Source organism: Triturus cristatus, chromosome 4_1 (genome assembly GCF_964204655.1).
Source record: "Triturus cristatus chromosome 4_1, aTriCri1.1, whole genome shotgun sequence".
Lineage (NCBI taxonomy): Eukaryota > Metazoa > Chordata > Amphibia > Caudata > Salamandridae > Triturus > Triturus cristatus.
In genome coordinates, this window is record NC_140585.1 from 262,856,515 (window position 1) to 262,881,503 (window position 24,989).

Below are 24,989 nucleotides of genomic sequence, written 5' to 3' on the forward strand. Positions count from 1 at the left end.
AAGCTTTTGAGACCATGAAAAGTGATCCACAAAAGGAAACAAAACAAATATAAAACTGTGAGAAAGCTCTTCAAGAGGACTGGCTTCATGATTGAGCAGCAGAAAACTAGAGTTGGTTATAAGAAAAAAAAAGAAGAGAATAAGACTAGTTTGGTACATGAAAGAGGATACTGAAACAAAAAGACCTCTCCCAGGAGAGTAGGCATCAACACTCGAAGGTTTAGCGGCATCCAAGAACAACGCTTTGACTCAAGGGGTGGTCGACTCCGGAGCAGGCAGTCAGAGGTCCCAGAGCGCGGATGGTGCATGTCTGCCCTTGTGTTGGAATCTTTCCCCGTAATAATGGCGTTCACTATATTGCTGGATTGACCATCTGTGTGGGCAGGACAGAACTTCACTTGTCTTTTTCCAGACAACATAACTCCATGTGTCACAGAACACCATTCACAAGCATTGCGATCACCAAAACGGAAAAGTATAGCTGATTTTAATCAAAAACACTGCAGCACACCAGCGAGACATAAGACCTTCAGAAGGGATGGAGAGTAGACTGAGAATATTATGACCCAACTTGTAAGAGACAGGTTGAGGTTTGTTGGGTAGTGTGAAAGAGGTGATAAAATAGATACTGTGGATATGTGTGACATGAAGTGGAAAAGCATGCAGCAAAACGAAGCCAGATATCCCATACATAAAAAAAGAACAAATATAAACTGCTACCTCTTACTTCCACCTCCCCAAGGAAGCCCTATTAAAAATCCTCCTATTCTGGTAGAAACTTCATGTTTTGTAGGGGAGGGGAACAATCATCATAAAACAGCCATCCCCATTTACCTTTGCTTCATGACCAGTCCTTCCCACAGTGGCCTCAAATAGTACATCAAAACAAAAAGTGGCCACCAATATAACATCATGCTTTGACCTATTATTGAGTGGCTATCGGCTCCAAGAGCCTGTGGTTAGACACGACCAGTGAAGTGGTATCTGCAGTTGGCGGCTCAGAAGGTGAGCGAGATGTCGGCTTTCACAAACTGGAGCCAAGAAGACTGCAAATATTAAGGACACTAAAACCCAGAATCCAAGAGCTACATTCTCTCAGCTGTGGCGCCAGCCGTAATCAGCACCCACACAGCCATGAATAGTAGAGAATGCCATAAACTACCCGTTCCATCACTTAACGTTTTGTGTGCCGCCATCCAGAACACCCTTTCTGAAACACTGACCATGGATCATACTTGCGATGACGGTACCACCAAATCTACACTTCTTTTCAATCGTCAATGAAGGGAATTGCCTCTGGCACGCAAACTTTCTTAATGTGCAAGTGTCATTGGCACAGCTGAGAGGCACGCCCCCATTCTATGGCATGGGATATTTTGCATGACAAGACTACCACATCAGCTACACCGAATTAACCACAACATTGCAAGGTAAGTCGATGTGGAGTTAAGAATAGTAAATGTGTATGTATCTTGACAATGTAGTAGTAAACAATGTAGGGAATGTGGGGAGTGCTTTTTAGGTAGGTATTGTTGACCTTAATGTTTTGACATACACCCCAGCAATGAGCATCTTGCACCAATGGGTCAAGCATGTATTCCAAGGAAATTTCCTCGACTATGTGATGGTTTGTTTTGAGTTGCTGGCCTGCTCAAGTTGGAAGGTGCTTCGAATTGAATGCAGCCACTTTGTTCCCTTGACGTTGAGCTTTACTAGGTAAAACACGTAAAATCACTGCTATGGCTCATTTCAAAGAGATATCACCTTCCAGCCAAGGATGATCCATAGTCAGTCTGGAATGGGTTTCACCAGGACTATAGAGTCTAGTAGGGTTTGTTGCAGGTTTTACACTGGCTGATACTGGTTTTTGGGTCTTGCCCATCAAGTCACTCCTATCGTATTCATTTCTCACCAAGTTTTTGGTTGAGGAATAAGCCACCACCTTGTGTCTTTACTGTGGGTTTCTACTGTGCCCGTCCCCACCACTGGATCTCGGCTACCACACAACATCATAAGAAGTGCAATGTGCAGAGTTAATGCTTTCATCTAGTTGGAAATTAGGTCATTCACTTTGACTGGCTCAAAAAGACAATCTTCCACGATAGAAATTCACAAAACGAAAAAGTAAGAAAAGAAGAAATGAGGTGAGAAAGGGAGAGAAAGAAACAAAAAGAAACATGTAGAAAAAGACGGAGGCGCAAAACCAAAGGAGTTGAGATAGAGGACTTTGGAGACGTGGTGCCTAACCAACATTCACTTCACTCCACCTCATTTCAAATAAAAAAAGAAAAGTCGGACCCAACTCTTCCCCTGCTCTCACAGAGCTTCCTCAGGAGGAAGTTGGGTTTTGGCAAAACTCTAACCTGCCCCCCTCCGGAGCACCTCACTGTCACATCACTGTACTCTGCACCCCGGGGTAGGAGTTGCAGGCAGCCCAGGGGGGCAGTGCGGCCTCGGAAGGCAATAGTACACAGTTTTCAGCAGCTTTCACAAGGGACTGGTCTTCAGTGTTCATTGACGCAGGTCACCCAGAGCACTGTACGATATGTGAAATAACAGATACTGTCTTGTCTGGAGACTTGTCTGGAGACTGGTGAAGTATGCGAGCTGTTAGCTGCACGTCCATTTTGTTCTCTGCATAAACACAACGTGTGGGGAACAAGAGGGTAGGAGAGCAACAGACACTGGAGAGGTTCATGCTACTTGCTGGAAGGAGTGTAGTAGTTTGAGAGAAAAAGATGGTGGACCACGGGCTCTGGGGGAGTCCCTCGTTTTCTACTTCAACTTCTGGGCTATTGACCGGGCGCACGGTTCCTTGGCAAGTCTCAGTAGCCCTTAGTAACTGGGGGCGTGGCCGCCACTGGGAATTTTGCATGAAGGAGCTTCTTCCCTGTGTAAGATGCCTTGGCGCCTCTTCTGCAGACTGGATGTCTTCTTGAGTTTCCAACCACGGTACTTGCATCAAACTGCTGTCTCCAGGTCCTCGTGGGAGGCGATCTGGTGACTCTGTCGACTCTCCAAGTAGGATGCTAATTCTGCATCTCCTGCTTGCAGTGACTTATCACGAGGCGTCAAGCCCTGTGGAGAAAAAAAAGAAAAACAATGGAAGACATGTACATCATGAGGACTTAAAAAGAGAAGCAAGAGACTGGGAAAGAATAGGAAGTAAGAAGGTACCAGTATGAGAGGTATCCATAAACTGTAGGACGGAAATTCGGGTGGTGAGGGAAAGTGAAGAATTCAAGAAAAGGGACATAGGCAAAGAGCAAATAGGATAGGAGAGCGGGGGGTGTGATGGTTATCAGAGTGACTGAAATATGTCTCGAAATGGAAGTAAATAGCAATGAAAACAGAAAGGAAGGTGCACTGGAAGGACATAGGCAACTGAGAGAAAAGATAAAGAAAATGAAAAGAAAGGTAGAGAATAAGAGAAGAAACCATTGAGGGATATAGAAGACAAAAGTGAAAAGAGGAGGAATAACAGGAGAAGAAAATGAAAAGAAGGACTGTGAAGACAAAAGAAAGGACGAAAAGGGAGCGAAATAAGGTTAAAGGAGAAAGAGTGGGAGAGCAGGAGATGGACGAGATACAGAAGGAGGAAGATAGTACAAAAGAAAGTAAATAAACAATAGGAATGATAGATAATGAGAAAGGAAGCAAAATGCATAAACAGGAGATGATGGTAGAAATGCAACAGATGACGGTGGCGAGGGGTGTAGAGGGAGAAATACAATGGTGAACAAAGAATTGAATATAAAGATAACAGAAACCGACTGAAGCAGAGAGTGGGAGAGAAAAATCAGTAGTGTAGTAGACAGAACAGAGAAAAACAGGGATAGATGATGAGAACAGGAGAGAGAAACAAACAAAATCCAGTATAGAGAGAAAATATTTTTTTAGGGTGTAGTGGATAAAAAAGTGATTAAATAGAGTATTGTTAGACATGGAAATATTGTTTGAAAGAACAAGTTACTTACCTTCTGTAACGCTCTTTCAGGTGCATACTCTATCTAATTGCAGATTCCGCAATACCCCCAGGCACCTGCCCGGATCTGGAAAATTGTAAGCAGTGCTCCTGTGTGTGGTAGGTGGCGTTGTGCAGCTCTGTACTGACCCGAAAATGACAGAGCAGAGCCATATATAAGCGCCACCCCTGTGCGCACACGTCAGTTTCTTATTTCTTCCTTTTCTGCACCCTGAGACGCAGAGTGTTAAACTAATGTTGGTGATAGTGTGCTTATCTCTATCTGGGGTCTTTTTTAGATGTTAAAGAGAATGCGCCACAGAACCGGGAGGTGCAAGATCAGTTAGGAATCTGCTGTTAGGTAGAATATTCACTTAAGTGTTACTAAAGGTAAGTAACTTTTTCTTCTGAATGATACTTCTAACCGCAGATTCCTCACTTTATGAAGAGCATCCAAAGGTGGAGAGTCGGTGGACTGTACTCAAACTAAAATGTCCTGCAGAACTCAACGAACCTGCCTGTTAAGTCAGTGGTGCTTCGTTTTTCTTCCTTGCTCGTTTCTTCCCTCTGCCTGCCTTTTCCCTCCTCCCGCTACCCAGCGCCTCGCCCTCCCCCCCCAGGACCTACTTAAAGGAGGCCACAGCACGACCTCATTGAGCAGGTCATCGTGCCAGCTCCCCCTGTGACAGTTCTCCTGTCCAGCTTGTCTGCAGTCTACCCTCTGCTGTCTATCTACCTGCTGCCCTCTGTGCCTCTCTGCTCATTTCTTGCTCTGTTTTACCTTTTCTTCCCTTCCTGGAGGTGGGCCTGCGAACAGGCTCAAACCAAACAAACCTGCAGGAAGAAAACGGGCAAAGTGCCCATCACAACAGACCTGACTGTCAAGACAATAGTGTTTAGTAACGGGTGCAGAGAGGCCCACATAATAACCTGACAGATGTCCGTTACAAGGACTCTGTGAGCTAATGCAGTGGTTACAGTTTTGACTCTGGTAGAAGTCCAGCGCTATGCATAGGTTCGTAGGGTGAACACATCAGGGAGGTTAAAACCAAAGTAAGGTCCAATTGGGGCATGTCGAAAGACTTGGGATGGAGCATGTATTCAAATCCTTTCAAGAAACGCGTCACAATAGGTGACTCGAACAGTGAGGGTTGATTCAACAACCGCAACACAGCTGATATGATAGAAAGGTGCCCCTTAAGTGTGCCCACAGCAAGTCCTTGCCAGGCTAAGGACAAAACAAACAACAAAACTTAGATAGTGGATCAATATGTCAGTGCACCAGCCACAAACTTTCCCAACAGCGGGCATATACGTCTTTGTCGATGGACCGCTGATATCACAGACATTGGGAGGGAAGCCGGATACCCTCAACTGTCACCGTTCAGTCTCCATGCATGAAGGTGGGGAGTGTGCAGGTTCTGGCGCAGAACTCTACCCTGTTGCGGTGACAGGAGATCTTCCCGAAGGAGCAGCCTGATCAGAGGACAGATGCTCATGCTCAGGAGTTTTGGATAGCATATTCTTCTCTGCCAATCCGGAGTACCCAGGATGACTGGGGTCCAGTCGGTTCTGATCTTCTTGAGAACTCAGCTGAGGAGAGGTATTGGAGGAAAAGCATATAGGAATCCTTTCATCCAGTCTATTCAGAATGCGTCCCGAGCAGGAGCTGCTTTGGAATCTCCAGGGTGCGAAGTGCTGAAAATGCGTGTTCTCAGCGGTGGTGACTAGATCTAGCCAATGTTATCCCCAGTACTGAAACATACCTTGAGACACCTATGGATACAGATGCCACTAGTGGTCTGTGAGGCATTGACGGCTGAGTTCATCTGCCCTGGCGTTTAGAGATCCTGCCAGATGCTGCACGACCAGGAAAATGTGCTGACATTCCAGCTATGTTCAGAGGCACAGAGCCTCCTGGCACAGGATGCACAACCCCATTCCGGCCTGTTTGTTGCAGTACCATATGGCAGTAGTGTTGTTTGTGATCACATGGACCAGCCATTTGATGGAGGGCAGAAAAGTTTTCATTGGCAAGCAAATTCACCCTCAGCTCTAGAAGAGAAGATTGATTTAGGACCAAGGCTCTGCTGAAGAACATAGGACTCTGATCTCCACCTCTCCCATATTGCTGCCCCAGCCCAGAAGCGATGCATCGGTCACCACTGTCACCTCTGGGTGGGGAAGGGATGGGGTCTGCTATTGACCCAATTACGGACCTGTAACCACCACTGCAGATCTTTTGCAGGCTTGACCGTGTCGAAGAGATTCCCCTGATGCTGCACCCACTGGGACTTCAGATCCCACTATTAAGATCGCATATGCCATTGAGCATACTTCATCAGCAGGATGCATGAGGCTATCAGACCCAGCAGGCTCAGAGTCACTCTCACCGAAATCCAGTACTTACGTTAAAACATTGGGATTATAGCCCGAATGTCATGGACTTTTCAGAGGCTAGGTGCGGAATTGCACCATGTCCAGAATGACTCAAATGAAAGGGAGCATCTGAGAAGCAGTCAGGTGTGGCTTTGGCATGTTGATCATGAACATCAGTGAATGCAGGAGAGCCACCGTAGTCTGGAAGTGGCCGACAACTGCCTGGGGCGAGTCTGCCCTCAACAGACAATGATCGAGATACCTGAGGTGCACTGGTAAGACCAAAGGGAAGCTCAGCAAATTGGAAATGCCCCTGTCCCACTGTGAACCGCAGGTACCACCGATGGGCATGCAGGATGAGTATATGGAAAGCATGAGCTATTTATGGCGCAGACACCCTCTTGATAGCTCCTTTGACCAAAAGGGTCTTCTGTCAGTTGTTGGGGAGACAGTGGCAGGAGCAGCAGTGGAAAGGAAGGGTAGGGCATACCCCTTCTGAACAATTTGCAGGCCCACCTGTCATATTATGGCCCGTGAACCCAGCAAGAAAGGTTAGATTCTTCCTCTCACTTGATGGCTGTGCTCCACTAAGGACACAATGAAGGGGTTTGTCAGGTGAGGTTGTGGTGTGATGGGGGGCACAGTGGGCCGGCTAGCCCACTGACCTTTACTATAGAGGTGGTGGGCAACACAACCTCGACCACAAAACTGCTGGACACCTTGTTGAGGTTGGATTGGCTGACAGTACAGGGTGCCTCTACCACAACCACAAAAGGAGCAATAGGGCTGAAGCGGTTGGTAAGGTGAGGCAGATAAGCCCATGGATCATGCCGTGGCCCTACTCTCCTTGAACTAGATTGGAATCTGTCTTGTCCCCACATAGGCGAGCTCCATCAAAGGGCATGTCTACGAGGGACGGCTGGACATTGCCTGAAAAATCTTTTGACAAAACCAAATGTGGCGGTGAATGGATACACTAGTGCTAATGACTCGCCCGACGGAATCAGTGGTGTCCAACCCACAACAAATTTTGAACTTGGCTGCATCACAAGCATCCTGTACAGCTAGGGCAGGACAGGTCAGAGATCATGAGGGACAACTGTGTTTGGGTTTTCCCTACTTGTAGATGCCTGTACCACCAAGCTTTCAGGGTAGGAGTGCTGAGATAAAATTGCAGGGTCGCCTGGGGCAGTGCAGTGGCATCTTGTGATCTAGTGTTTGACACAGGGGCCAGAGCAAGGATTGGCCCACATCTGCAACAAGGTATCCGTAAGTGCCTAAGTGGATGTTTACACCGGCTGGAGGACTTCTGTCAGGACATTCATCTTGACTTCCAAGGTGGGGAGCTGGAGGTCAAGGACTTTGGCCGCCCTATGCATCACCATGGAGTAAGAGGTGTTCTCTTCAGTGGCACGTACACAGGGAGAGAAGCCCCGACTCAGGAGAGGTATCAAGAGCACTAGCTTTTTGCAGGTCATCATACTAATTCTCTTTGTGGTATGGCTGACCAATTTCATCACCTGCATCATTGTCCGAATCTGGGCCAATCAGTGAATGCATGGTATGTGTTCTCCCACGTGGAGATGGCAAGTCGAATGTAGGAAGTGATGTCTTGACAATGGCCAGCACGGCTGCAGTTGAGGTCGAACCAGAGAATACAAAAGGTACCCCATATTCTGGCATTGATAGAGCCGCATCGGTGTAGAAGTTCCAGAAACCGGTGTGGGCCCTGGCGCCAGAGGCAAAGTTGGAACTGGACCCATAAGCAGCCTTGTGATAGTCTCGGAGATGACAAGGGGGAACTCACAAGCAGTATTCCAGATGGAGTAGGTCTGTGCCTCGTGGGGCCCGAAGGCACACTAGAGGGAGTCAGTAAGGATCCAAAGAGTCAAGAGCATGGCCTCACAGGACTCTTCAATCTGTTTCAGAGTGGCGGACAGCTCTTGAAACTTGAGTTGTACTGGAACAAGTTGCGGGATAGGCTCCAATGTCAATCAACTTCAGGAACAAGATCAAGATAATGGTGCCATCTCAGGACCTTCTCAGGAGAATGTGAGTGGTGGGAAGGGGCTGGGTCCTGCTTAGATTTTTTGTAATTTTTCTTCGACTTACCCGACTACTTTGATTGAGACAAAGCCCGACCTCAGGAATGACTCCTGCAACCTCAGGATCTGGAACGGGACCAAACTTTTGACTTAGACCAATCGCGTCACAGTATTTTGGTGCTTGGTGATGCAAAGTTTTGCCTCCCAGTTTAGAAGGGCCTTTGGGTTTATCGATGTGCAATCACTGTAGACGTTAAGAGTCGTGACTCGATCCCAGGCACAACAGGCGGATCTGATGAGGATCTGTCACAGACATTTGTTTGCGACGGTCCTTACAGAGTTTAAAAACTGTTGTTTTGGAAGGTGACATTTCCCTTGCACACTGAAAAAGTTAGAATAGGTAAGGGTTTCAAAAAGAAGAGAGGAAGCTCCGGATGTGCATCTGTTGGCACAGAAAAAAAGGAACTGATGTCAGCACACAGGAGTGGTGCTTATATAGGCTCTGCATTTCACTTAAGGAGTGTAACAGCATCTGTGCAGAGCCACGCACTGCCACCTACCAGCGAGCAGAAGTACTGCTGAAAAGTTCCGGATCCAGTCTAATGCCTGGGAAATATTCAGAAGGTGAGGAATCTGCAGCTAGAAGTCTCCAGCCATCCAGACATTCCTGCCAGCACTTTTTGTAATTCTTGGGTATACACATGCGCATGCGTGGATCCCTTTGGATGACTGCATTACAGGAATAAAGATGCACCGCACTGTTGACGCCAATGAGACTGAAACATGTTCTGGGTAATTTGTATTTCTCCACACAGGGGATGTGACCTGGTAGTTTGGGATAGACAGGTCTTTTTAAGGCAGGGCCAAGAGTGTTTTGCAGATCATTGGTGGCCTGTGTATGAGGTAGCACAGTGAGCAAAGAAAAAAAAGCGGACTAGAATATTGGCCAAAGCGATTAACAGTGACCGTATTTGCTTTAGGCATTCCATCTATTACTCTTTAATCTTTGTTAGTAGCTGTAATAATCGCACAACTAGCACTGGAAATCCTGAAATTACCCTGATTCAGTACTAGATGATACAATCCTCAGTTCTTGCCCTGTTACTTTGTTTTTAAGTAAAGCCTTACACAGCATAGCCCCCTTAAAACCTGGGACAGTTGGCTCATGCTTATCCATGTTACCTTGCTCTTCAAAGCTTTGAGCAGTCACAGTACCGACACACACCAGGCACCGCGCTGACTGTCTGGAAGCCCACGCTATCCACATTATAAATTATTCTAATTTTATTTAATGAACGAGCCAAATATTTTTAAGTCACGTTTTTTTTCTTTGTTAAGTGAGTTGAACACTCACCACTGAAACATGCTTTAAGCAGTAGGTCACAAGTGAAAGAATGAACCAGCATTTATAAAGCGTACGGCTACTCAACAGTGTCCGGGCGCTAACAGTTAACTCTCCACTACCACCCAAGAAACAGTTAATTGCAGAATAGCGTGGTTTTGAATTGCTTCCTGAACACAGAAAATTCCACAGTGGCTCTAAGGGCCAAAGGAAGTTGGTTCCAAGTTTGGTCTCATAGTTCTAGAGGGGGTGTAGTGTAGTATTCTCTTCCTAATGTAGATGCCACCATTGCCATGTAGGGCTTTATGTGTCAAGACTAGAGCCTTGAATTGGACCCTCTTTCTACTTTCTACTAGTAGAGCTCTTAGATGCGGGGACATATGAGTCCTGGGGTTCAGATTAAGGACTAATCTTGCTGCTGCATTTCGAAACACCTGCAGGCAGTTCAGAAGATACTCCGGTAAACCCAAGTATAGTACATTTCCGTAATCCAACCAAGAAGTGATTAAGGCCTGAATCACTGTTTTCCTAGTGGCAGTAGACAAAAGAGGTATGAATTTCCTCAAGGTTCGTAATAGCCCAAAACAGGTGCCTACTACCATTTGGATATGATGTATCATGGGTAAAGAGCTGTCAATATGGATGCCCAGATTTTTTCTGTATTTTCAGAAGTGGAGGTGCATCTTGGGCTCACTAAGATCTCCAGTCCTCAGAAGGTGGAGCGCCAAAAAAGATAATCTCCAAGTTATCGGGATTACATTTAACTTGATTAATGGCCCACCAATTAAACACCTAAGAGAGGCAAATTCTGATCTTCTCTCCCTCAAAGTCTGCACCTTTTTTCACATGTAGAAAAAGCTGGTTATCATCCACATAGGATATTATGTTGGCCCCAACCCCACAAGATTCAGCCATATCTGGAAGTGAGGTCAAGTAAACAGCAGCAGTAAAGAGAAGAGTCCAAACTTCCTGACATCTATCATCCAGAATAGAGGTTAGCCGCTTCAGGGCAGTTCCACCAATTCCAATACTCTGGAGCTGCTTTGTCTATCATGAGGGACCGTATCGAAGGACGCAGAGAGATCCAACATAAACAGGACGGCCTTCCTCCCTGATCCAACTTCTCTTTAATGTGCTCAGCGACCTCTAGCAGCACTGTTGCAGTGCTGCAGCTGGTTCTAAAACCAGATTGACTGGCGTGCAGCAAATTGTTGTTTTCCAGGTAGCCTGAGATGACTGAATTTACAAGTTTTTCCAACACCTTAGAGAAGGCGGACAGTAGGGATATCAGCCGATAGTTGGCTAAAACTTTGTGGTCGGCTGAAGGTTTTTTAAGTAGTGGGAGAAAGTTAGCATGTTTCCATGCAGAAGGCATTAGTCCAGAGGTCAGCCAGGCATTGAGAGCCTTATTGGCCACTGAATTAATTTCCGGGGCCACCTTGGCCAAAAGCTGAGCTGGGCACGGATCAGCAGAGGATCTCGACTTTAGTCGCCTGATGGTAGACAGAGACTCCTATAAAGACATAGAAGGTAGGTGAAGAAGCGTGGGGATTCCGCCTTTGATCATTCTCGGGTCATGTGATGTCATATCGCAGCCGTTGCCTAGGGACACAATATCGAAAAAGCTTTGTATAGCATCAATTTACTCATGAAAAAACTCTGCCAACTGATTGGTCTATTCCGCTGAAGGTTGATAACCTCTAAAAGTGGTCTCAGGATTGAGAAAAGATTTGACAATTTTAAAAATCTCCTTTGCTTTATTTTGAGATTCCTCTATTTTCACCACCTTAACTTTTACATAGTGCGCCTTCAAAGCCAGTTTATAATTACATTTGTTCTCCAAACTGTAATTTTTCCGCCATCTCTTTTCCAGACACTTACACGCTTTTTTACTTGTTTTTAATCTCATTAAATGAGAGGGCCGAAAGCTTAGCTTTATTCGGGTGCCGTGCAGTAATAGGGAGCTTGCTCAATTACGTTCTGCGAGATCCTAGCTTCTAGCTGTAAGGCATCCATCTCTGGATTGTCAGAGAGAAGGGGGATGGGGGACTCAATGGCTTTGCCCAAGTCAGTTGGAGAGATTCTATAAAAAGCTCTATACATTGTTGAAGTGGTTATGGAATGCATCTGCCTTTTTTCTGAAATGTGGGCCAACTAAAAGAAGAATGGTCCGACCAGGTTAATGGTACACGGTCATCTACTTTAAGAGAGACATTTGAAAAAGATTGATCTAGGGTATGTCCAGCCCTATGCGTTGGTAGAAAAACATATGGGATAAGGCTAAGAGCTGAGAGAGTCTCTTTCAGAGAAATCACTTCCGTCGCCAAAGACATCCATGTGGAGATTTAGGTCGCACAAGACCAGAAAATGAGTGTATTTAAGAGTTCAGTGTGCCAGAGACTGGTTTAAGGAGTTCAAAGGTCTGACTGTAAGGAAAGATCATTCAGCCTTCCTTCCTTCCTTCCTAGATGGATAAATTGTGTACCTTCCAAAATGGGTAAATTGAGTACCTTTATCTTGGTTAATAGTAGCACCTGTTACCATGCTTAGAAACAACAGAAGTGCCGTATAAAGTGATATATAAAAAGCAAGTTATTATTATTATTGATTTTATTATATCATCTGGGGTAGCAATACTCAACTGTGCTAGCCTACAAGGATCATACAGGCACATTACCTTCAAGTCCTTCTTCGTTAATGATGCTCCGGCATCTATAAGAAGTTGGCAGACTCGTCTGTGCCGTTGAAATGCCGCCTTGTGCAATGCTGTCTCGCCCCTAAACCAATGAGAAATACAGGTGAAGAAAAAGCCTCAACTGTCAATGGGTGCAGGGGCTTGGCAGGTACTGGTGTATGTATATATATTTATCTATCTATCTGTCTATCTATATACATACATAAATATATATACATATATAAATATGCACACACATATATATATATATATACGTATGTGTATATATATATATATATATACATACATATGTGTGGATAGATAGATAGATAGATAGATAGATAGATAGATAGATAGATAGATAGATAGATAGATAGATAGATAGATAGATAGATAGATAGATAGATAGATAGATAGACACATATATATTTTATGCTTGGTAAAGGGAAAAACAATGCTTTCACAGAGGAGCAATCACAAATGAAGTACAACTGGTTGTGCAAATGAAAAGGAAGTCATGACTTAGCGTGTAACGAAGAAAATGAAAGTATCAGTAAACCAAAGTAAACCTGTGAGTTGAGCAGTCCACACCAAGGAACTAAGTAAAGCTCTTAATCTATAAGAATATTGTAAATTAATTGAGATGAGAAAGAGGTTTAAAAGGTATTCAAGCTGGGAAAGTCAGTAGCTGTGAGCAGGGATTGTTTCCCATGGAGTAAGTGCAGGCTAGTTGGGTCAACGGCATACCAGTGACAGTGCTAGCGTGACTCAACGAGCAACGCACCTGCCAACTTTTGATACATTTTCACTGTGTGAGAAAGGGGCAGGTCTTTGGAGGAGGCAGAGGTTTGTGCCAAGGATGGCATGAAGTACTTTAACTCACTGCCTCCCCCCAATGTCAAGTCAACCAAACGCATATATCTTTTGAGGCTGCTGCCGATGTCCTAGGGATGTTTCACTCACTGGAATGGACATGGGCTGAGCAGAGCCTAGATATAATTAACTGGAAATCTGTCCTCTGCAGGGGTTTCAAGCTAATTGCATTCACATTGTGTGATATCAGCTCCACACCAGGTGACACTGTAAAGGGATTCTATGTTGTGTGACAAACATGGGCACTGTGTGAGTTGGAAGGTCTGGAGCAAATTCTAGAAGGCAACAATTTAGTTAAGATTACAGAGTGCAAAGGGTCAGATAGCTGGGTAGCGTGATTGACAGTGTGAGTAAAATGAGAGAAAACAGGGACTAGTGAGTACTATTGATTTGCATGGAACAATACCATATTGAATTGCAGCATTAGAATAACCCTGTTATTTACCCATAACAAGGTCTCCAACCCCCTCGTAAGTACAGTGGCATTATAAGTCAGTGACTTAGAAGAACGTGAATTAAGCAAGAGAAGGTAATGCATGAGCTAATAATTACGTAACGTTAGATTCAGGGGTCTAAAACAGAACTTGTGAAATCAGTGATTGAATGAGTGATACAATGAGAATCTTGTTTCAATAAAAAAAATGCATTGGCAAAGTCAATAGGTCTGGCGTTGGTAAAACCTTCTGGTTGGTGGAGCTGTCTGGAACTTTGTCTAAAAGCAAAAATATGTTTTTAGTCTCAAACTCCACCCATTGCCATACTAGTCCCTGATACTGAAGGGAACTGCCTTGGTGGCGGACAAGCTGCTTGTGAAAGAGCAGAATGCCTTCACTCACAGTGAAGTTAGCTAATGGTTGAAGTGGGCTCACCCATTATCTCATGCAGTGTGCTATAGTGAGTGGATGAAAAATGTGAACGACACAACAGACCAATGTATGAACAAGGCTAACTGAAAGCCACTACAAGTAAGGATATTATATATACAATTTTAGTAAAATCAAAAGGTCCTGGCCTGTATCAGACCGAAAAAAAAAAAATTCTAAGCCATTAAAACTGACCATGGCAATCTGGTGTACGGGTTAAATTATATCTTTTATTGCAAGCATGGGCCACAACAATATTAGGATTAGCAAAGCGAACAGGTCTGGCTTTAGCAAACGAAATAGGACAAATGGCACAAAATATAAAAATGTAAACTAAAAGAGTGGCCCAGCAGCCCCAGTACAAAAGCCCTGCACTGAAGTGCACTCCTTTTCAGGTTGCTGTGCACATATGCCCAGGCAAAATGCTGTCACCTACAGTGCAAGACAGCCAGTGAATTTGAAGTGTGCTGATACATGGTCACGTGTTGTTTGCTGTGGTGGGCAGAAGTAAAACATGAATGACAGCTGACTAGATGAATGGATGAAAAGTGCTGACCCAAAGCTCATGTACATATATGTATGTATGGGCATATGTATGCGTTTCTTTTTTTTTTCTTCAATTGATGAGGGGTTGGGAAACAGCTTAAGAAGTCCCTAAGACAGATCTAATAACTTAGCTGGGCAAGAGAACAGGGGCAACTAGCCAGTGATTTACTCAGTGGAGGTGGCCTTACTGGAACAGCATGTGGGTAAGGGGCTTCCATCTCAAGGACTGGACAGTCTTAGATTTGGTGCTGAGGTGTGATCCCTTTAGTATCCTGTTTATTGTCAACTGACCTCCAAGGGTCGGCCAGAAAAATGGTACTAGGAAATGCATGAGGGGAATCAGAAGAAACAATTGTAACTTCCCTTGTGAAATAATGCAGGAAATCTACAGTGAGAAGGATAGATTTTAATTTCTAAGGTGCAAAATTGGCCATTTTGTCGACTTTTGTCCTGATGTCAAGGACTGGACACTGTGAAGCTGTGTGGAGTCCCCGTCTTGATTATTCTAAAGAAAGGACAACTCCTCCTAGGAGCCATGGTGCCACCCTGCATAGATTAATTAGTGTATGTATGTATGTATGTATGTATGTATCTATCTATCTATCTATCTATCTATCTATCTATCTATCTATCTATCTATCTATATATATATATATATATATATGTTACCTACTGGCAGTCGCCAGTAGGAATTTATAGTTAAGACCATGTTTCCATAGGAAAGGTGCTTTTGGTTTACGTATAGCTTTGGCGCCATTTGACGAAGCCTCACAAAATTTTCCAAAATGAGTGTCCCTGTGATTCTTGTTGCGCATGAAATTTGAGATGTCATCAGTGATGTCAAGAGTAATGTCACTGACCATGTCATGTGTGATGTAATATGTGATAAGCAATGCAATGTGGGCATCAGTTATAGTTAGCTCAACTAACGTTAACTGCTGAATTTCTCTGGTTTTGTATGGGGAAATATGAGTCTAACTATAACGTCACTGTAACCTTTGGTCTTTTCATTGAAGATATATATATATATATATATATATATATATATATATATATATATATATATATATATATATACACACACACACACTATTGTATTGTGTCTGTCTACAAGCCACATTCTACGCTGCTGGTTATGTGTCATGTCCGGCATTTAGCAGTTGGTTGTATCGTCTATTCTGTTGGAATTTGCACGTTTTCACTTCTTATCTAATTAAACGTGGCATTTGCGGGGGCTTCCACCCAGCCTAATACTGATGTCTTAATAAAAGCATTGATCAGGTGATGGGTCTCCGCTCCCTTCAGAGTTTACTGAAGCAAGGGATGAGACTTGGTGCATTATGGGAAATCAACAAATATGAATACATTTGGTCTTGAGCCACTCTTGGTAGCGGCAGCTACAAGCAGGCTCTTTATTTGGATTGATAACACACATGTAAATGGAGCTGTAGTTTCAGAATGATGGTCTCCTCCTCAAAAGTTACAACTACAAGGGATGTGCAACTCTAGGGACCACTGGACACATACATATATTGTAAGATAGAAAGGGGCAACATTCACATCAGGTGGACAGGAAGGGTGTCTTTCTTCAGTAAAGTTGCCCATTATACACTTACGTGACACTCTCGGCCATCTCTAGTAAATCCTTTGGACCTGAAAGAGAGGGAGAGAGAGAATGTTTACTCAGAAGAAAATAATATTCCAGGGTATTCATATTCTTGGCTGCAAGCAAAGGAGAATACTGCAAAAGCGGATGGGTTGAAGCAGTAGGTTGATGTAATGCAAGATTTGAATAGTGCACACATTTCTTGAGCACTATGGGTCGTAGTTCACTGAGGAACTACGACCTACACATTTTCATTATTGTTTGTTTGTTCGTTTTCTCTCTTCACAGGTTAATGTACCCTCCTAGTGTTGAGTGACCATAGGCCACCACACCTAGTGGATAGTCTTTGATTAGACTAGGAGCCCTCCCTTTTTAGGTCTCGCTGAGGCCAGCGCATGCGCTGGCTCGGAGAGACATTTTGTAGTTGGGATTTTTAAAGTGCTGCCTGTGGCCTAAAGCTTGAGTGCACGTGAGCGTGCACGCGCACAGCCGCCAATCACTGCTGCGCGCGCACCACTCACGTGCTTGCCACACAGCGCTCCCGTCCAAGCGATCGCAATCACTTTCGCTTTGATCGCTATTACTTTCGTTTTCACGGCCGCGCGGCCGTTACTTTTCTCTTTCCATCTTCACTTCCTCACATGCTCGCTCTCTATTTCCCCTCCTGATCTAGTCTTGTGCATATATTTCATCACACTCTTCTCATTTACCCCACTCTCCCACCCCACACATCTATCTGCCTCCTGTGTCATTCCCACCTTTCTCCTACTTGTACCTCCCTCTCCACCACCTAGGACTGGTACAGAATGTTTTCCAACTTAGGCGAAGGCGCCTCTCTCTGTACCATTCCCCACTAGCAATGGTGCCACATTAGCTGCTTGCACTGGTGGTATTAGAGCGGCTAGTGGTGGGAGTCTAGGCACTCAACTAGCGTTCTCGTTTTATGAAACTGCTCCAGTTTCTCTTGTCTGTCATGTCCATTCTTACTCAAGCTCCTCTATCATTCCTTCGCCTTCCGTTGTGAAATGCACGAGCCTCACACATTCACCTCTCACCACTCATCACCTCCCTTTCTGTATCTCAGACCATGCTCTCACGCTTTTAATTTGGATGACCCATTTCACTTTAACCGCCCCCGCAACCACGGGTTCAAATTCAGCACTGAAGCCCAGTAATAAATAGGCCATTATTCGTGGGTTTAATTTTTAAACGAGCGGCAGATCATAGAAAAACGCTACGATGCATATTATGAGAAAATGTGAAGCTATTAAAAATATATATATATATTTATAAAGCGCTCTGCTGTTTAAAAAGACTTCATGGTGCTAAGGACTAGTAACAAAGGAGTGAGCAAAGCAAACACACAGGACCTGCCACGCGCCATTTAGCCAGGCTTACACGTCATCATAATTTGGTGCAGAACAAACCAAGCACCCGCCCTCTAGCGGTGGAATTCTCTCCCTCACAATAAGAGAGACGTTTTAGAAATTTCGGAAACTTCTCCAAACGTGGGTACTCCCAAAGACAGCTCCAGGTGTCTCCTTTACACCACAGCTCCAAGCAACGCCATTGAATGCGTTATAGATCACAAGAACAGTGAGCACTGAGCAGTAACTGTCGTTGTGATTGAAAATGGTGAACGATTTGGGGCGACGCAGAACAGGAGGACTACAGGTTCACAGAACTGCAGGTGGAAACAACATCACATTGTGAAGGAGGCATGCTGGAGATGGTGGAAAAAGCAGAACATTTCGTGGCCCCGTCGCTCATCGAAAGACCCGTATGTAAATACATAAACATGGAAAACTCCGGCAATATGTGTAGAATCTGCGAGTTAACAATTGTTATTTATTTTTTTCTATAAAAACTTGCTGTATTGCACTAGTGAGTCAATTGTCCACAAATAAAACAGTCCGCCAGATTCATGGAAATCATATTGCTCGAGTCTACATATTGAGATGGATCTGTTGTGAAGGACCAAAAAATAATAATTTAATGAAAGTGTCCAACTTGTAATTGTCCAGCTAGTTTTATTGGTTCAGCAAGAAATCAAAATGACGGTGGTTCCCTTAACCTATCCCAGGCACCAAACAGCAAGGCGTCCATCGCAAGTCAACAAGGGTAGTGAAGCACAAGAGATAGTGGTCTTTTCAGACCGGAGTGGCCTGAAACACTGCTGCAGCTACCACAACCACACGCCTACATTAGAGGACAGACATGGAGGCAACAATAACATCTGCATGGTTTCCATTCTGGAACGGGTAATTGGGAGGAAGAATCCTTTTGGTTGATGTGCACGTGGTGCAATGTTGGGTTCAGTCTTCTCTCCCCAGTTAAACATTCTAGTACCCGTTAAACATTACTCTCTTTCCATCCGCCTGCTCTTGTGAAATGTCATGGTGACTGCAAGTGTGAGGTATGAGCAGAGCTGTGGAGCAGCTGCCAATGGCCTCCACTGGCACAATGAAGCATTTGCTGGTACCCAAGGCTGAGGGCTTCCATTCTCTGCTTTTGTCCTTATTTTGTTTTCTAAATACCGATGATGGCTAAAAGGTTACATAGTAGCCGCACAGATGGAAGAAAACTCAAGCTCTTGTTTTTCGTGATGGAAGAACAGACCATGAGGGGCAAGTCCATGCAATGCTTTGCTAGTGCGGTCCTTCCAGAGAAAGGTGAAGATGTCTCCGGTGGCAAGGCAGGCGTCCTTCTAACAATCTTGGAGCAGTTCACGGCATCAGAAAACAAGCATTGGCATAGCCAATAGGTCTCGCCTTTGGGACCTTATAAGTGTTTAGCCATGCAACAGTTATAGGATATTGTGCTGCATACCTAAATACTTATAAGTAGGGTTCCCGGTTTTATGGTATTTATTTTTTTGCCATTTCCGTCTGTATTTATCCATATTTATCTTTCGGGCATTTTTTCTGTATTTATCCACATTTATTTTTGCCACAAGCAAAAGACGACGCTACAGCTAGTATTTTTCCACATTTATTTAAATTGACAATGCACACATGCGCTCAGTTGTTATTGGTCAACACTATACATTCACCTGAAAACTTTGCCATTTGCAAAATGTCCCAAATATGCTTAAAAGTGCTATCACAAGCCATTTATCTCAGAGCCTTGCCGTTTCTGTCATCGGCAGAGTGCCACATCCTTTCCCCCACTGAACATCATACTGCCCCACAGAGAGAAACTCACACTGACTTCAACTGCAACCCAATTGTGCCCCACTAGCGCTAAAAGCTGTCCCTGGCTATCACTATGAGGATTGATGTTTTGTGTGTGTAGAAGAGAACAAGCATTTGCAATGCAATAGGTCTCACATTTATGCTAGTTTAAGCTATTGGCATTGTAAATGACAATGCCTTTTATTTATCTGTTTTAAAAACCAAAACATAAATAAAAGGCATTGTCATTTACAATGCCAATAGCTCAAACTCAAGTAAATGCGGGGAGTCTGAACCTCTGCTGTATTTAGGTAGCCCATCTCATTGCTGAACAGCCTCCCTGGTATAAATGTCTTGCATCACTGGCCTGAGAAGGTTGTATATAGCACCTCTGACACAATTCAGCAGCATCACTGGCGTAACTCACGCTGGAAATACTCAAATATTTTGCGTTTAGAGGAATACTGATGGCGTATTTACTAGCACAGGAATGATGACGAATACCATAGTATATCTTAATGTGCAATGTGTACGATTTCTTTCCACCGTCGAGCACTATTATGCAGCACGCACATTTGTCTCTCGTGCACTCACTCTTTCTATTGGACACACGACTGTATGACAGGCACACATGTTTACTGCTGCAGAAGAATATTCCTAGGTATTATGACAGATGTCGAAGTACTGTTCGTGCTCCTTAATTGTGGAATTTTCTCCCAGCCTCGCTTCTAGCTGCGATGGAGCTAAAGTCGTTTAGAAGGTCTTTAAAAATGTAGCTATTTAAGCAGGCACACTCGAGTTCATAGCAAGAGGTGTTCCTGTTATTCAGCGCCAAGAAACCATTGCTGTACAAGAGCTTCATTGAATCACGTTAACATTATTTTACAAATTCTCCTTTAGCTCTGCCTCTAGACATTGAGAAAAAAATATTTGAGAACATGTGATATAAAATGCACTGCTTGGTCACATATTTAAAAACTTTATTGAGAGGCAGACACACTATGAACTCCACCTGGGAAGGCTGGTTTTAATCTGTGCAACACAGGGTAGTTCTTAGCTCAAAAGGTTCCAAGCCGCAGGGGATATCCTACCAACATGTCCACTTATTGCCTGTCAAAGCTGCTGTCTAAGTACAACTTGGAGCTGTCACTCCATCTCGCAGTTATCCTTCCCTACTTCATAAACACACGAAATTCACTCACGGGCCTGTCTGTGCATGCAAGTACCACGTGAACAGTGCTGAAAAAAACATTTTTGAATGTGTTTGTGTGTTCATAGTTGTTAAGATGCGCATGCGAGCCTATTGTAAAATGCAACATACGTGCTTTTCTGATGACATTTTATTTTAGGGCACCGATTTAATCGATGGTGCCTCAGTTGTGCTAGTTGTTGCCCAGCCATGAGCCTCTGTTGAGAGACAGGCATGTGGCCTTCATGTGAACTGTATTGTAATAAATAGCATTAATACCGCAGATCCTCGGGGAAGAAGCGCTGGAAGGCTTTTGGGCTACTCTGTGGGGGTCCATGGATAGGAAAGCGTGTCTGTGTGTCATATGCCATACATGGGTAGTGTGGCAGCAGTGCGCTAGGGCCAGCATTGTGCTCCCATCTTGGTTTTGTCGCTGCGCCTGCGCATGAACTTTGGGGTATAAAGAAGTGCGCTGGTTTCATTGAAGCTGACAAGTATGCGCTCATCCGCCATTTTATATTGTAATCTAGGTAGAGTTCTGTTCAGCGGAGTAGTGGGCTGGCTTGTGGTCTTAAATTAAGCCTTGCCTTGGAAAGCCCACAATGCGCTGTTGGGGACGGTGGCTCAACGCTTCAAGTCATCACAGACACGCATCGCAAAGAATGCAAGATTGCACACAACTCTCAAAAGGACCTTCAGTCCCCATTAGACACCGCAACCAAGGGAAGGTGCCTTAGTCGACGCTCTAGGCCTCAGTAGTGTGCAGGAGCGAGCCTGCCTCCTTCCCTCCCTCCCACGTCTCCCTGGTGCCCGCATTCAACCGTTCCAAATCCGCCCGAGAGAGACAAAGAGTCCCCCGGCGGGATGGGGCGAGCGCGGGGCAGCCCGGGCCTTGGGAAACCTGCCGGCTCGTCGCTGCGGGAAGCCCGCGTCGCCGCGCGGAGGATGGAGGCGGAGAGACACGAGGGGGAAGAAAGGACAGGAAAAAACACAATACCAGAGAAATCCGGGCGCGGAAATGCATGAGCGCGGAGTCCTTCGAGGGGAACAGCGGGAGGGGAGGGCCGCACAATACAGAGGAACATGCTGCAGAGGTCGGCAGCCCACCACATGCCAAGGACAGAGGGAAGGCAGACAGGAAGCGCCTGACCGCCAGCTGGGACCGGGCTCTATCGATAATGCCTCTAATGGACTTGAGTTCTGTAATTTTGCCCGGTCCCGCAAGCCTCCCGCCTTCCATCAAGTCCTTCCTCATCCCCATTCCCCAGTGCGATGCTCTTAAGAGGGGGTGGTGGAAGGGGCGGAGGGAGGAGCGAGTGAATGAGAGATGAAAAGGCTAGAGAGAGAAAACGGAAGAGATTAGGCAACAGAGGAGGAGAGAGAGAATAGGGAGAGAGCAAAAGGTCGTTTATGTGAAGGGAGTAAGATTTTCTAAGAACTGAAATGAGAGTGACAGTAGGGATAGGTAAGAAGAAGAGACACATGGGAAGATTTCAGGCCATGAGAATGATATATTGAAAAAAAATTGAAAGACAGGTAATGAAACTAAAGATTGACTAAACTCGTAGATCAGGAGAGAAAGAACTCACTGAAAAAGAAAGAAGGGGTATTTCAGGAAATAAAGGGTGAAGAAGGCAGGGAATAAAGGGTGGAGGCGGCAAGACATTTTTATTTTTACTTTACTTTGCAGTGCACAATGTGTTCTGCTCTGAAATGGTGTCTGGAGCGCTTTGCCCTGCTTTGCAATACTCTGCTTCAGGGAGATCTTCCATGGGTGGTATTTGACAGGCTCGGATTGGCCTATCAGGCAGTGCCCGATGGACTGGTCTGATAGGACATTGGGTGGGCTTGTTTTCTGGCTGTTTTTGGGCCGGTTTTATGGTTTGCTGGGCTGGTTTTACTGTTGATTTCCCTGATATTAAAAGAAACATCGCCTGCAGCAACCCAATTCATGCAGTCTTCCATATCTTGTAAAGCACCTATACAGCGTGTCTTTATACGCTCAAAATTGGCCCAATTTTCAAAAATGGACCACTTGTTTAGCTATCTAATTTACTAATGGGAACCCCTTTGTTTTTTGGTGCCCGGGCCTATTTTCTATCCCAGTCCGAACCTGGTAGATGGTTTTTGATGCACATTTCTATCTAGTAACAATAGAAGAGAGGGTTTGGCACCCAAAAATAAGGCCTCTCTGAAGTTGAAGCTAACTCAGAGAAACACTTTTATTTCTCCACATTTATCTGCACTGTATAGCACACATCCATAGTGGTAAATGTTTTAAAGTTTGCCTAGGCATACTAATTCTCTGTAAGGGTGCCCTATAGGTACAAAACCTATGCTAGACATGGAAGTCAATGACAAAGGTGAAGAGGTGTGGCTTCAACCTAGAAATTTGCATATACACTTGCTACGCTAATGCGCATTGGAAAGCTGCAGTTGCACCATACTACCAACAGAGGTAATCTTGGAAGAGTACAATGTAGATGGAAAACTTGTTGCATTCTACTACCTGCCAGCAGAGGTCCTCAAAGAAGAGTCCAAAGGAAATGGAAAGCTGCAGGTTAGCTATGCTACCTACAGAGGACCTCACAGAAGGATGCAATGGAGATGGAAAGCTGCAGTTGCTCCTTATTAGCACCTGAGGCTTGCTTTAGTCCTAATAACTAGCTGGTATGGGTAAAACAGGAAAAGGGTGGGTGGACCCCAAGGGCTGGAAGTTCACTGCTGCCATGAATGATAGCCACTAAATACACAGCCGTGCGGGTCAAAAGTTGGGTAAGGGTTTAAATGAAGTCCTCGTCAGAAACATTGACTCGCTCACTCCATTGAGGCCTAGAGCGTCAAATTAAGGTCCCACTGGGACATAATGAAAATGAAAGATAGCCCCCTCAGAATCCTTACAATTATTGGAGACTTCCCAAGCAAGAATCAGGTATCACGGTCCCAGCAAAACAGTTTAGTAGGCACAGTCCTCATGGGACCAGCACACCAAAACAGGACCAGGAGCGGCAAGTCCCTTACTATATGTTGCACACTATCGCTCACCCCACCTCAAGACAGGCCTGGTCAGCACTCGCAACGGCTTCCGTTTCCCTGCGCCCCCCAACTCCTCACCAGGTGGCCGGTTGGCAGGTGGCTAAGAGTGTCAGACGAGCTCCGCAGGCGATGCCACAAGCACAGGCGGCACACTCGCCTGAGCCACAGCTATCCACGGGATCAGAAGGGAGGGATCAGGTCACTGAATGCTGATTACTGCCACGGCTGGCCCAGATGGCCTAAATGCCTCGCCTGACACAGGAGCGCAACCGCACCGAGGTGCCACCAATACTCAGGCCACTCCTAGGGCCCCAGAGGCTCTCACACAGGACGGCAGTCAGTCCTCACCAGGGGTCTTCAGCCACGGTTCTCTGTCTGAGCAATCACGGGGCAAGCACTCTGTCTGCGGCGGCCGCAGTCAGGACCGCACGCAAGGCCAGTGGGTCGCCTCTCCCGCGCACACAGTCCCGTCTCAGTCTGTCTCAGCGGGACAACATCCGGGTGAGCAAGACAGCCCAGCATATTCCGTAGACTGTATGGAACGCAGGTGGCGAGTCCCCAAAGCCCAAGGACGGATGATGTCACAGATATTAGGGGGATTAGCAAACTGAGAGGGGGAGCTGCGTTACAGTGCGGCCATCTTGATCGGCAGTTGGCCATGCCCCAATTATTGGAGACTTGAACACAGAGGGATGATCAGGTAAAAAATAAATATTAATAAGGCTACAAGACATGATATAAATTTGTCCAATGCACAACCTTACTGGTCTAAGAAATACCACTGCAGATAGCACTGGAGAACCCTTGTGCCAGCGAGCACAAGTGACCAGTAAGATGCAGGATTTCAGCAGAATCATCAGGCAGAGAACCTACACAACTGGAACTTGGATTCTGTTCGAATCATTGCAGTCATATTACGAATGTCCTATAGATCCTCTAGGAAGGAGGAAAAGCCAGGACTGATGTTGCCTCTTTTAATATCTTTATGAACATGAGCGGGGACGGCTACAGATTCGACTTTGGCAGATTGGTAGAGAAACCCAAGTTGAACAGCATAGCCGCTACGGCAAGCCCACCTTCAGCAGCCAATTGGGTATGGGAATGGAGATCCCTGACCTGTGCAGATTTGCCACAAACACCACCATCCCCTGTTGAAGACCTGGGTGCTGATGTTAGTCCAAATGGGAGGACTGAGAACTGGTAGTAAGTGGACCCTGCCACGAGTTGGAGATAAGGTACCGCCTGTGGCCATCTTCTGATTCAATTGCCAAAAGCACCAAGCCAGGAACAGCTCTTAAA

The 24,989-nt window shown here is 45.2% G+C and overlaps 1 protein-coding gene across 6 annotated transcripts in view; it reads right to left on the bottom strand.

Annotated features, from left to right (window-relative positions):
* Positions 1 to 470: 470 nt before the first annotated feature.
* Positions 471 to 24,989, bottom strand: part of DGKI (diacylglycerol kinase iota) — a 1,070,690-nt gene continuing 1,046,171 nt past the window's right edge. For all 6 annotated transcript variants that reach the window (XM_085652009.1, XM_085652006.1, XM_085652004.1 and 3 more), the window contains 3 exons: positions 16,303 to 16,339; positions 12,408 to 12,507; positions 471 to 3,078 (listed from right to left, as the gene is read on the bottom strand). In XM_085652009.1, the coding sequence (XP_085508135.1) occupies positions 2,962 to 3,078; positions 12,408 to 12,507; positions 16,303 to 16,339 (254 nt within the window). In that variant the 3' untranslated portion in view covers positions 471 to 2,961. The remainder of the gene's footprint in view (positions 3,079 to 12,407; positions 12,508 to 16,302; positions 16,340 to 24,989) is intronic.